Raw genomic sequence first — 14,246 nt, 5'->3', positions numbered from 1 at the left:
GATAAAGATTTGGACTCCACTAAAGGGTGGTTCCATTTGTGTATCTAATGTTCTGATATGACATAAGGTAAAGTGAAAACAAATAAAGGATAAGTGCGTGGTCGACGCGTTCCTTCCGTATGGGCAAACTAAGAACTGAGACAAGTCAGTTCCTAAAAGAAGCACATCTTGTACAACAACGCTTACGATAAGAAGACTATTCTGTCAGCATGTATACAAGTTTGTCTTTTCACTTGTTTTCCAAGTTGAGTCGTCAGTATCTTTTCCGAGAATCGATCAATTCAACAGACGCTACTAAAATCCACAGAATTCCTTAACTCTTAAGGCTTTCAAATTCGCTTGTAGATCATGCAACGCTACCCCGAGATGAACGACAGCCTTATGTTAGTTTGTGTCTAGTTAGTCGTTTCTTAAAAAATCCAGAAATTTTGATAGTAACCGATCTTTCGGTTCATCAGGTTTGAAAAATCCTGACAAATCTCACTCAGATTGCTGAATTCCCATGATACTTAGAGTTAGTGCTAGCCAAGTTGACTCTTCGATCTTGTTGAAGAAATACCAGCTAAATTTACTTATATACCACTGAAATGGGATATGGGCGACTTTAGATGCTTGTGAAGGGAACCAGTGTGTCAAATGGGGCCCAGATTGATCTCTTATTGGAGATCAGAAGAAAATCTTATCCACTGATACTTAAGTGATATTTAGAAAAAAATTAATTTGGTAAAAAACAACTGTATACATTTCTTAGTAGTAATATGAATTTATAAAACAGAAAAACCATAAACTTTTACATACTAATATTGTTATTGTGTTACAGGGGGAATTTTCACTAAAAGTTGATCATCAGCCAAAATGATATCTCCGCTGAAATCTGTAGATTTGGCTTGATCTAAGATAATTTGTAAACTAGGTTTGTTTTTCTTATCACTTTTAGATTTGTTTGAATAAATCGCCTGTTCACCGATTTTATCTGTAAGAAAGTATAGTTCGTGTGGCTTGGGAAAATTTTTGAAAGTAATGATAAATGAATAATATTAACCAATGATATATTGATATATTGGAAAAGCCAAAACAATACAGTACAATCTATTTTCCTGACTATTTGATTATTATATGCTTTAATTTATTCTGAAGAGTACAACACAATATCTGTCAAGTCAACTTGTAGAAGCATAAATCGAAGGGTTTAATAAGAGCGAAACATTGTTTATAACATCGGGAGTAATAACATCGTACCGATATATATATATAATACGACTGGTTGTTTACACAAACAACTATGCGTTAAAATAAAAGAAGTATTATATTTGATGGTTTTCGTCCCGGACTGATACTAACAAGGGAATCAGTGGGACACCGGATAGTTGTTTTGGCACAGTACGGAAATCTTCATTAGTAATAACCAACAATCTTCAGTCCTCGCAGCGAACGTGTTACCTACAGATCAATGCATCGTGATTTAAGAGGATATATTTCGAATCCAGTGATAATTTTTATAAAAGTTCTAAAAGTATTCTCTGTATATAAATATTAGTTCGATATACTACAGTAACTTATCATTTATCTGACCAATAACTAAATTTACTAATCAATCTACATTCTAATGACATGCTTCAGAAGTTTAAAACGTGTTAACTTCAATACTGAAGCTGTGGTTGCTTTTGACAAATAAGCTGAGTAGTCCTCTGATCAATTCATAATTATAGCATTATTGACACTACAGTTCGTTTTTGATAAAAGATAATAGCAGGTATCACGAATACATTAATTTACAATATATTGTGTTGAGTGAAACTATATTTTTATAACAATAACAAGGTGAATTTACTTTTTATAGTATTTTCATCCGAAGAGTCTATTCGATCATATCTGTGACTGAAATGTGTTAAAACTAACTGACGAACATTGAGTTGACAGGCTAATTTCATTACAACGCTTGGTACAGAATGACCTTTGCTCAACGCATCCTCATATAAACTATCGTCTAAAGTAGCTTCATGTACAAGGGTATCCAGAGTTATAGAAGTGATTTGATTTGCAGTATGCAAAACTTGCATAAGACGTAAAAGTTCAGAAGAATCATACGTGTCCCCCATAATTGCAATACGATGACCTCTTAAACGTGGTTTCAATACATCTTCAGGCCGAACTGTTTTACCATCAATGACAATTGTATTACCCTTGGGAGAAGAAAAAAGTATTGAAATTGTTTTATGATATCAATTAATCAATGAAATCAGAATCAAAACTTATATCCTGTCTTGAGAAATACAATAGATTTTAGTGTTAATATATACACTTGTAATATGCTAATTGTTATATCCTAGTGAAGAAGTAAGTACGGATAACTTACGGGACCTATTATTGCACTATTATTCTATGTATATTCCTATTGTATAACTATTCAGTAACTAGATTATCTATATTCATCTTATTATAAGCTTCATTTTGACAGCTTGATTTTGTATAAAATCAAGCCAAATGTGGCTGTGAGCGTGGGAGACAGTAATCAATAAACTGAGTATAATTTAAAAACAGTAAATCGTATAATAATAATCAATAGTTCAAAATGAAGCTTATAATAAGATGAATATAGATAATCTAGTTACTGAATAGTTATACAATAGGAATATACATAGAATAATAGTGCAATAATAGGTCCCGTAAGTTATCCGTACTTACTTCTTTACTAAGATGTAACACTAATGTCCTGTTTATTATAAAAGAAAAGCTAATTCTGATATACAATTGTAATTCAAAATATATCAACTAAAATCCACTAATTAGATATCTATGTTATTATAAACTATAAATAATAAAAATTAATTACTGGTCAAATTTAAATAAAAGTAATTGAATTATGAGAAGTAATGTTAACATAACTCGTAGATATTTATATTCTTATTGATAAATCTAATAAATCCTTATGAAATATTTATTAAACACATAAATATTGGTACAAAGGGGCACCAGATACATATGCACCACACAAATCTCATTCGATTTGTGTGAGGGCTGTGATACTGTCTAGGTGCCCAAACTGAAGCAGGTGATTTTCTTAGGGTTCCATGTACGAAATTATAGACATTAGTCTTAATGTTAATTGTAGTGTATGGTGAGAGTATGATAGTCTCTGTTTGGTTTTTTTCACTTTTTTTAACTAGACAAAGACAAAAAGTATCTGTAATAAGGCAGAGAATACCGCAAGTGAATTCCTGCAATATTATGATTACTCCTAAATTATTTGTCATTCAGTTTGATTATTTGACTGACTATATGCTGATATTTCTCAGTCAGATTGTTTTATGTCAACCTTTACGATATATCTTGGTAATCTAACGCTTTTTATATTTTTATATTGTTTCTTATACCTTTTCATTAATCAGATGTTTTCTGATACATAGATACGTTCGATTCATGATCGTCCGAAAACAACAAAGTATAACTCATGGAAAATAGAAATTATCAATGTCAGCTAATCATAAACAAAGAAGGAACTTGTAGTAATGCAAGTTGGTTCAATTTGTTTTACATTACAGCAACATGGTGAGAGAAAATCAACAAAACGGAAGACAAAACGTTTAAATAAAATTAATTAGTAAGTAATTTTGTAGTAGTGTTCAGTCACAGCAGTCTGTAAACAGGTACAAATAAAATATTAATAAGACTAAAAACGAATTCCTGGAAAGATTAACTGTAGCTGATAACCTGATTTGAACTGATAAAAAGTTTATCTGTACGATGAAGGATTTGATATATAATAAAATATAATCATTTAATCTGTGCATACTTGACAAAGGTATTAACCTAAACCAACTATTGAGTGAGTCTTTTCCAACAATACACTAAATAAGCTGATGAATATGAAATATAATAAACAAGAATGTAATATTGTTCACTTAATTTACTTATATGCATCATACACAACTTAGAATAAAGCCGCCAAATGTCCTGGTATGGCCAAGAGTGTGGAGAGTCCGCTCTCCCTCTCCAAATGCTCTCGCATGGCCACGCGTATACAGCCACTACCAGGGAAGTCCTACTCACTGCCTTCTCGCGGCGAGCTGGTTGTTTACAAAATCGAGAGGACAAAAGGCGAATGTCCGGCGCTTTAAACGGGTTGGTGGACACGGTGAGTCCATCTAGGGGAGTTGGAAAACCATGATTCCAAACCAATGTTTCACACGGGCTCCAGGATCCTGAGGGAACAAATGGCTTATGAACCAAGTATTGGTCATCATTGGAGTGCATCTCCTGACGTTGTTCCACTGCCTTGTGGGTCAGACCTTTAGGTCAAAGGCATTGGGTGTGGCTCCCTAAGGAAACAACCTGTTTCGGTCTGGGCACCCGGGTAGTATCACATCCCACACACAAATCAAGTGAATTTGTGTGGCGCATATGTATTCGGTATTCCTTTGTATCAATATTTATGTGCTCAAATAAACAAATAATAAATGATAAGTATGTATCAGACGATTAAGAGCATAAATTATGTGAGGGTTCACAGTGATAATCAGATACCAAAAATACATTCAATTCAGTAACACATGAGCATATGAATAAACCGCCGACAGTCAAGTATATATATTTAAGTTAAAAGCTCCATGTTTCTTAGATAGAAGCACAGAAGTAAAAGTGTCACTGAGTCAATTCATATGCCTGTTACTTGTATCACTAATAACTTTAATATATGTCCATTTAATTATTTATACGATATCACAACACCGAAATAATGAAAATTTAAAATATATAAACTACTCGTTTCAGTTCACCCATTAACCGTCCTTTGGGAACGCCTAATTTTATAGCTGTCTCAACACACAAGGAAGGTGATTGATCCGGCTTTATTATCAGCCAACCTACGGAAGGGATCGTATGTTTTATAGACATTGCATGCACCATTTCACAGTTCTCTTCATTATTTGTAATATTATACCAGAATCCTGCAAAACAGATAACACATAGCGTTATGTAACATACTTCAAAAATTAATTGGATAAACTCTTATAGAACCGTAATAGTATCAGTAAATTTTTCGTGAACTTAATACAAAATTACAAGGGATAGCTACATGAAGAATTAGATTTGTAAGATATTGGTTGGACAGGTATAGACTTTCTTGTTCCTGCCTTTGACTTTTTCTTTGATTAGTTAAACTCAATAAGTGACCTTTCTATGGCATTTTAATTTTACTCTAAAACATATGATAAAAAGTTGCTTATATTTACTAGCCAACTGAGACACATAATATTAAGGGGGGAATCATTATTTACTCACCAACGGACATCAAGTAATGTTAATCATCCATTATCGTAACATAATTTCAATAAGTTAACTCACAAAACTGGAAAAAATGAAAAATAGAACTTTAGTATATGCCCTCAGGATCGAGTTTCGGACTCAGTACAATTATTCTTCGCTCTACAATGTCATATGGTTATTGTCAGTTAAATTAAGCATCAGAAACTTCTTCATGGAAACCAATAAAATGGTTGCGTAGGCAAGATTCAGACGCTCAAATGTCTTCTCAACTCATTGCTGCTCAACCTAATAATAGCTAAGTTAGAGGCCAAACGATTAAAAAGACGTAGGTATGAATCCCACTTTCAGTTAGAAAGCAATTATAATGCATTTCACTTTAAACATAATGAAATAAGTAAATCTATAGAAATATTTATAAGTGACGTTCAACAATAAATCTTACCATCATTATTCGCGAAAATGTCTCTACCAGAACGTTCACAAAATAATGGGGGATCTCGAGTTATATCGGCTTCTAAACACGCCCAATCTTGCCAATTTGGAGGGCAATGTTTTTCTTCCAATATTAACTCATGAACAGCATAAGTGTAGCTCAAATTAGCTCTAGACCAAATGAAAATATTAAATCTTATTGATGTTTTAACTCAAACTATACTCACAGTATCTAAGTAAAATCTTACACAATGTAAAACAGTTTAGTAATATTGATCTTAAATAACGAGACACTTTGTTGAAGAAAGAAGAAAATTCAGTGAAACAAATGTTCCTTTTGACGATTTCATTTATTTAAGCTGTACGGTCGTTTTTATAGTTAATTTTATTTGCTAAGATAGTAGTTTATAGTAAAAAAGGATATTAAAAAAAGCTAGAGTGACATCATGTCATGTATTGTTTATGAAAATCAGATATTGAAAGTTATGTGATAATCGGCTAGTGAAAACTGGTAAGGGGAAAATAATTATCCACTAGATAGCTACTCATAACATAATAATTAAAAATTATAGTAATTGTTAATGGTTATGAAAGTGATTGGAAAGGAGTAGAATAATAAATAAAAACAAAAAAACATAGATTATGGAAAACAGAAGGCTATAGAAAATGAGGGACTAAAAATACTGTTTTTGTACGAAAAGATTAACCTTAAACTGGTGGATAGAAACAGCTTCTGCTGTACATAAGTTTTCCATTTGGATTCCTGTTGAGTCGACTCTTCTGACTTTATGCGTGGTTTCGAAGGAGGCTTTTGGTAAGGTGGGGTGGTCAGAATTGACTAGATCCTTTAAAAAACTGATATTCATATACGATATTGCCTTTGTGAAATTCAAAATATATGACATACAATAACAGCGGTTGCCGAAACCCATTTTTATCCAGGTCGCTAATTTTTCACAAATAAATCACAAGATACTCCAACGTTGACTGACACAACGGGTTGTAAGCGATCACTTATGTCTGGTAAGTCGTCATAGTCAAGGACGATTGTAATGTTTTATAGACTATCTAGCAAGTAATAGTTTCGCTGAATAGCAAACTTGAGTGAAGAGCAGGTATTGGTTGTTGAGGATTCTCGATCGGCACTATTCAGATAGTACCGGATAGTAGAAAATTGTAGGATAGTTTACAGCAAAATAATGGTGGGGCTTTTTTCCACATAGTCTTTTTAAAAGAACTTGAAAATGGACAAAAAACCAGAATTTCAGTGAAAATTTATGAAGAATTGTAATTTTTCATACACGTATTGATGTCCGAGCAACCGTTCAGACTAGGTTTTAAATCATGAACTACTAATACCTTAGTCAAACTGACGGATTAGCAAAATGCCGTATATTTACAAAAAGTGAACAGAATCATTTCGTAATATTAAAGTTATGTTATCTAAGATTCAAACTTATTCCCAATGCAGAAGACTTGTCGAGGAGATTAAAGGCGTATTGAGCTTTAAAATGAACAATAAACTCTCTAGCTTATCTACTGGATTATTGTTTTACTTCTGAGCTAGTCAATATATCAAGCTTTTGCAACTTTAGAAAACACCTATCACATATCCGTTACAGAATTTTGTGCATCCCCAAATATTTCTTATTAATTATCATGGTGACATTAATATAATGTAAGTGACCGCATCAGATGTACCAGTAAATGGTTTCCTTACATACTACAAAGTAAGAGAATAACAAATGAAAGAAAAAAATATTACAGAGCAAGGTTTCTAAGCGTTAAAACTTAATGTTAATGAGTAGCATGACACAGTATATTGAAAGTTTTAGATACTATTCATCAAGTCCAAACAGAATATACAACTCTGTTGAAATTAGAAAATGTAGATGTATCCACAATATTTAATAGCATTCAGACTTTTTACACTATTTAAAGCCACTCTATAACTTGATATTTTGCAATAAACAAGATTTAAGAGTAAAGTACGACAGTTTAGTAACTAAATACAACCTAATAAACCAGTAAAATCCCACAAATACTATAAGAAGGCTAATGATACTATCCTGTAATACAGATCAAGACAAGATGCGAATTTCCAACGCAATAGTTGAAAAATGAAAGTACATATACTACTAGATGTTATTAAAATATCTGAGTCCTTATGAAGACCCGAGTATACTGCGCAGCCCTCTAGTTATATATTACATAGCTAATATATGACCTGAAGACATGATAACTGCAGGTATTTTCTCACAAATTTCTTTGGAGCTTTACTCATGTGGAGCCAAACAAAAGAAACAATGTTGATTTTAGGCGTTGAGCTTCAAAAAATGGTAGAAATCTAATTGATAAAACTGATGACTTGAGTTTTTAGAACATGTATTCTATTTGTTGAGTCACTAACTACTCTAAAACGTTTGTAGGTTTTAGGGAGTTTCGGAGTAACTGTATCAGAACATAGAACCAGATCGTGAAGGAAATACCCTAGATTCAAGTAAATACGATGAATTTAACCTTTCAACTCATAGTTACAGTATATTAGAACCATTTAGTTAGAAATCATAGGAGAGGTGAACAGAAGAATTTTGAAATAAAACACATCCATTCATTTTAAACCCTTCTTTATCTACTGAAGATTTTATCGTGGCCAATGTTGGGTTTCTTTCTTTTTACCGTTTCTTTAATTAGTTAGAAAATTTTTCTTGTTTTATTATTTATCTTTGCCGATTAGAATCATACCAACTTAAACGGATGTTCTGATGTATGAGATTTCATGTAATTCAATGCTTCTACCAGTCAAAAGTTAAGATTTAAATAGTTCGGTTGGGTGCCGAATCACCAGATAGCGAACAAGCTGTAACTCCCATAGCTTACCTTGATAATGCAAGAGCAAGTCGAAGGAATCTGCGAAGTCCTTTTGGCCCGTATATGTTTATGGAGGCGCTACTATTTTGTGGGTTTGAATCTTCTAATATGACATTATTAGCTTCGCCTTTCTGATCAATTGTACATAAAAATCCAGGTAGACCAAACATATGATCCCCATGAAGATGTGAAATGAAAATAGAATTGATTTTTCCAAAATGGACGAAAGATGACTTTTGCGCTTGTATCTGTACACCTTCACCACAGTCAAATAACCACTGTGAACCAGAACATAAGTCACGTAGCACTACACCGGAAGCTCCCCGGTGGGGTGACGGATATCCAGATGCAGTGCCTAAGAAAACCAACTCCTGAAAAAGTGATGTCACACAATTTATCATAAACAAAGGTTGGCAGCTAAAATAAATAAAATACTTCTAAGATGAGTTGACATTAAGTGAAGTTTTGATGAACGAGTATCAAGTTGGTTATTGTGATTGTCGTGTAAAACATGGTCCTTTGGTTTTGTAATAACCTTACGTTTAACACAAGATCGGTGATTCTAGATCCTGAGAAGTCAGGAGGCTCCCAGATCTGTCCTAAATACAACGAACATACATTTACATTTTATCAGGTTATAGTGAGTAGACGAATTTCCCAACACCCTACCGTAAATGGAATTTCTCACTAATAAATTACACTCAGACCTACCAGCTAATAGATTTTGTGGCAACGTTTGTGAACGAAATATGAGTCTAGAAAGTACATTATACCATAGATGTTTTTATTATTGGCCGGACCACAAGTTACGTACAAATTCCATGAGAATTAGCTACGTCAAGTAGTTTTTATTGCTATAATCACTATTTTGATTCTCTATAAGCATATTCCCGAAGATAACTTTATATCCACCTGATGTTTTATGAGTTCATCTTTCGCCCGAAGACTTTTGTCGACTCAGACGGTATACCCCTATTTAGTAAAAAAAAACGACAAAATACAGTCACCTAGACATCCTAACAGACATTTGAAGAATGCTTTGGATGTAATCATCATCTTGCAGTTACATTACTGTTCAGTTTGAGAGCAGTAAATGACCCACTTTTTAGCTTCCATAACCCAGCCATATTGGTGACTGGCGAAACCTCGCGTTGAATACAACTTTCTTTTTGAAATTTTTCGAAATCGCGCAACGTCTCGGACGAGTTGTTCTTTTCCCCTTTGAAAGCAACAGTCCATGCTATTTCAATTTATGACCATGAAATGTAATTTTCGAGAGGACGAAATACTCGTATATTGTAAACATCTTTCTAAACGCACTCATATATTTTTTAAGTGTAATGCAGCTACAGGAAAAGTGGTAAAATAAATCGCAATACTACCTCTGTAATCAACTCTTTGTTGTCACTTTTATGAAGGAATTCCAGGATATAAATTACTGTTTTTAACAACTAGTGCCATAAAACACCATTAACTACTCCAATGAAATCTCAAAGATTTCATAAATTCGGAATTTTCTGTGGGAAATAAAGTTGCGATACATATAGTGCATCATAAAATTTATAAAAAGTGAAGATCCTACAAACATTCAGCTTTAATGTAAACCTGTGAACGAAAGGATATTATCACTTTTATTCAGCAATAAACAGTGCAAATCCGAGGTGACTATTAGCAACGTCGACTGGTTTAGTAGGGAATATAAGAAGTGAAGCCTAATATTCAAAGCGTAATATGAAGAACAAGCACCGAATCTCCAGGCGATTGTCTTCAGCAACGGATAGAGACATTGAATGACGTGGTGCAGAACCCGTCACAATGGTATAAATGAACTCTCTGTTTGTCTTTCCGCAGATACATAATTTCAAAATCCTTTTCCACATTAACTTATCCAATCATATCTTTTATACATAATCTTTCTACTATTGTTGAGACGTAGTACTTTATCATTTGGCTTAGTAATTTAGTTGTACTGTAATTATGTTATGTGGCAACTTGGACCGAAGCACATACATGCCACGTTCTACACTATTCATAATCGAAAGTATTAAACAGTCTCTGCTTAGACGCAGATAGGGCGGAAGTAAGTTGAGTTGATAAAGTCGTAGACTACCCAAGGATTGTACACAATACGTGTGAAGCAACAGAAAGCCGATCATGAATATGAATCTGTAATATTCCAGTTAAAGTATTGGATTTCTTGTGTTTCATGACTAAGTGTAGGCCGCTTTCCAGAGAATAGGTGATTTTTTTCACTTGCTCGTACTTTTTTGAAATTCATGAAACCTTTTCGAGATATTTGGATATTATTAGGTGTTGATGTGAGGATTGTTGAATATATAATGCACGTTATATCAATAAACAATCCACCCTATTAGACATCGAGGTTTATTAGGTCAAGTGGTAATATCCACGAACTAAAATGTGGTTCGAAGTATTAGACTGGCAAAGCCAGGGTAGGTGCATAGGATAACACCTTAATTTTAGTATAAACCAGTCCTAATTTTTTAACCCACTCCAGGGATATTAGGAATTATTTTTTCTGATTAGCGTTGTTTTAGCGAGTTAGTTTTCTACGGGATGGGGCCGCTAACCCCATGCCCAACCCTCCTCCTTTACCCGGGCTTGGAACCGGTAGTGACTACAGAAAAGCTACAGGTGGAGTTTGGAGTAGCAACTGGAAAGAGTTGCCCAGGACAGGGTTGGATGGAGAATGCTGGTGGGCGGTCTATGCTCCTCCACGAGGGATGACAGGCGTAAGGGGTCATAAGAACTGTTCAGATGCTTTTATCACATCAGCGTACTGACATTCATATAATGTTGCTGGAACAAGCGAAATCGTGGTTTAAAAATTGAATAAAAATGAGACATGGGCTTTTGTGCTCCTCGAGATACATGATATTTCCAAGTCAACACTACAGGCCCAGAAATCAAACTTATGAAGCAAGAAAATGAAATAGCCATTTTACTAGTTCAGTGATCGGTATACAACAAACAGAATAAATAACCCAACTGACCGAAGTGACAAGATGCGGAATTCCCCAAGTCTGAGAACAACTGGGACATATTCCCTATACGCCAAATAAAAGATGACCCTCTAATACCGAAGTAGCCGAAGTATATATTAGGAAATGGTGATCTGCTTGACGCTGTCGGGGGGTAGGTACAGCTAGACTTTATAAATTGGTCATCTGAGAAATCCCCAAGTAAATAAAAAGATCTGGGCATTTATCAAATAACGTTACAAATGAAATCTCTAGCGGTTTACCAAACAATATGTATGATGGATAGTAACCTATGGTAGTCTACGTTAAATACAATTTTGAGAATGGATAACGTGGCCGAAAGTGGATTTTCTTACCTTCATATAGCTTTTGAACATTCATTCACTGAAAACTGTCTATCCTTGTTAACCTCTTATTTTATTTACTGTTACTGTGTGAAAAATGTGAGATTGAGAACATAGTTGGGGCTCATGAAAACATCTATTTGCTTTTTAAAGTTGAAAGCTGACTATACGGGATGATTTTCCCCATATCTGAATAGTGTAACATGATCAACAGATATAAGTCATCAGAAAGAACCTTTTTGTGTTGAGATATTAAATTAACTATACGTATGAAATCGTATGTATGGTACGCATTTACATCTCTTCCTTTCCATCCAACTACTGGGACGATCTACTAGAACTACCGATAATAATATAATTTAACTACCTTTAAGTAGTCTTTCAATTTTAGCCTTAACAATGAGTTAGTACACATAAACAGAACGTTCTACTGTAAAGCGATATCTTTCGGATAAACCCCAGATATTCAATGAAACTTTTGCGTTTTTTAAGTCTTCATCACTGGAAAGAAAACAAATCATTCATAAGAAGAATTCACTAGCACAGCAAAAATTTCAGGGAAATTCCCTAGTATTTTCACAATGTTAAGATATTTTAATTTTGTGAACATTAATTCCATAAAAATGTTTGTTATATGATGTTTCAAGCAAACTCGAAGCATAAAATTAAAAGTTGAAATGAGCTTTATTTTCAAGATAGATACAATTTAACCAATACAACTAATCTAGCTTTAAGCGCTATCGAAGTTTTGTTTGTTTGTTGTTTCATCTTGTTTTAGTTCCTTTTCAGCCAGTGACAAAATTTCTTCCGAACTTAAGTCCGGGTGAACCTCCCTCAACTTTCGACACTTCCTTAAGAGCCTGACACAGTGTTGAGTAAAATGAACACTTACTTAGACAGTGTCGAACGATTGTCCACTAGATTGAACATATTTAATGTCTCGAGCCTGTGCTGACCTTTGAAAAAAGCTCTGATGAAAGTTCATAATAAATCTATCGATCTTACGCTCTTTCACAATCTTCTGGATAGATAATATTCTGCACTGTGGTAGTGGGACATGGTCGATCATACGAAGGATCAACACGTGGAGGAAATGCTTTATACACATCGTACCACAATGGGCGGTCTTCATAGTCTAGAGCTCCTTTTTCAATCATCCCCTTGACCCTATTGGTAAGTAGATGTAGAGAACATGCTCAAACCTTTTAAAAATAGAGGCGAACCTCTCCCTCCTGCTTCCAAGCATTTTTAAACATACCTCGTCTCCTTCCCAAGGTTGACTTTAGGTTCTGGATGTGATGAACGAAAACCAGTCCGATTTAGAGAATACAAGATTATAGTTGTTGTGAATGGCTGAAATGAGGTGTGACTAGCGTTATCTGACTAATATTCCGAAATCATACTAGTTTTTCCGAGAATATCGAAAATATAGTTGAAAAGTCCTTGTTGGACTCACATTTTGAGTATCAGATTGCTCCACTGAAGTCCGAATGAAAGACAACATTTAGTCCTATCGTGGATGGAAAACGTTTGACCTCACCGAACACTGTTGTGAGTCATCCGCTCGACTCATATGACACTGTTACAAGGAAAGCCAACGGTAAAATGACAGCAGTTAATAGGCATTATCTGACATCATGGTCGAAAGCCATGAATACGACTTTTAAAGAAGTTTAACACGTTCCTAGTTTAATTATTCGGAATCTAGAAGATTCGAAAGACAATGAATTTGCTAAAAGACATGCACACTATCTGCAGTCAGTGGAATCTGTCATCAGAAATGTACTGCCTGAAGAGGTTTCGGGGATACACATCATGGAAGTAATAAGACTCGGTAAATGGATTGGAGGCGAGACCCAACAAAGAAGGATATTGGAGTTAGTAATCGGTAACATTTTACGTAATATTGAATAACGCACGCCAAAATCATGAGTCGAATACTCGTATTCGACCAGATTGGCAGCTTCAAGATCGAATCAAGTGGAAGAATGCTCTTGCGGAGTTAAGAACTCGAAAGCTAAGTGGCGAAACGAACCTTACAATTAGTGGTCTTCGGATAATCATGTCTTGTAAACCAATGCTTCTGAGACCTGTATGGGCAGAACGCATGATTCCTAAAACACCTTAAATTTGTGCCACGAAAATACCCGTAGTCTTCGAAATTAAGTCCCGATATAATTGATGTCACAGAAGCTCGGATCACCGCGGATATAGACTGTTCTCCAATCACTGCAGGCTACATCTATATTAGAAGTGATAGAGTTATAAGTCACAGTGGAGGAGGAGGCATAATGTTATATGTTAGGGATAACTTTCGCATGCAATCAATCAT

At 34.4% G+C, this 14,246-nt stretch overlaps 2 protein-coding genes across 2 annotated transcripts; both read right to left on the bottom strand.

The window, feature by feature from the left end:
* Nucleotides 1–806: 806 nt before the first annotated feature.
* Smp_068090 (putative zinc phosphodiesterase) lies at nucleotides 807–8,969 on the bottom strand (the record flags this gene model as incomplete). The annotated part of the gene is made up of 5 exons (XM_018794250.1): nucleotides 807–973; nucleotides 1,832–2,183; nucleotides 4,762–4,946; nucleotides 5,708–5,868; nucleotides 8,578–8,969. The coding sequence occupies 5 exons, from the start codon at nucleotides 8,967–8,969 to the stop codon at nucleotides 807–809; spliced, it is 1,257 nt and encodes a 418-aa protein (XP_018648682.1).
* Nucleotides 8,970–12,581: 3,612 nt separating this feature from the next.
* Nucleotides 12,582–13,160, bottom strand: Smp_068080 (hypothetical protein; the record flags this gene model as incomplete). The annotated part of the gene is made up of 4 exons (XM_018794249.1): nucleotides 12,582–12,774; nucleotides 12,807–12,884; nucleotides 12,920–13,081; nucleotides 13,117–13,160. 4 exons carry the CDS (start codon nucleotides 13,158–13,160, stop codon nucleotides 12,645–12,647), a joined length of 414 nt encoding a protein of 137 aa, XP_018648681.1. The 3' UTR covers nucleotides 12,582–12,644.
* Between the last annotated feature and the right edge of the window lie 1,086 nt (nucleotides 13,161–14,246).

This window comes from Schistosoma mansoni, chromosome 1 (genome assembly GCF_000237925.1).
Source record: "Schistosoma mansoni strain Puerto Rico chromosome 1, complete genome".
Taxonomy (NCBI): Eukaryota; Metazoa; Platyhelminthes; class Trematoda; order Strigeidida; family Schistosomatidae; genus Schistosoma; species Schistosoma mansoni.
This window is presented reverse-complemented; position numbering and strand designations above follow the sequence as displayed.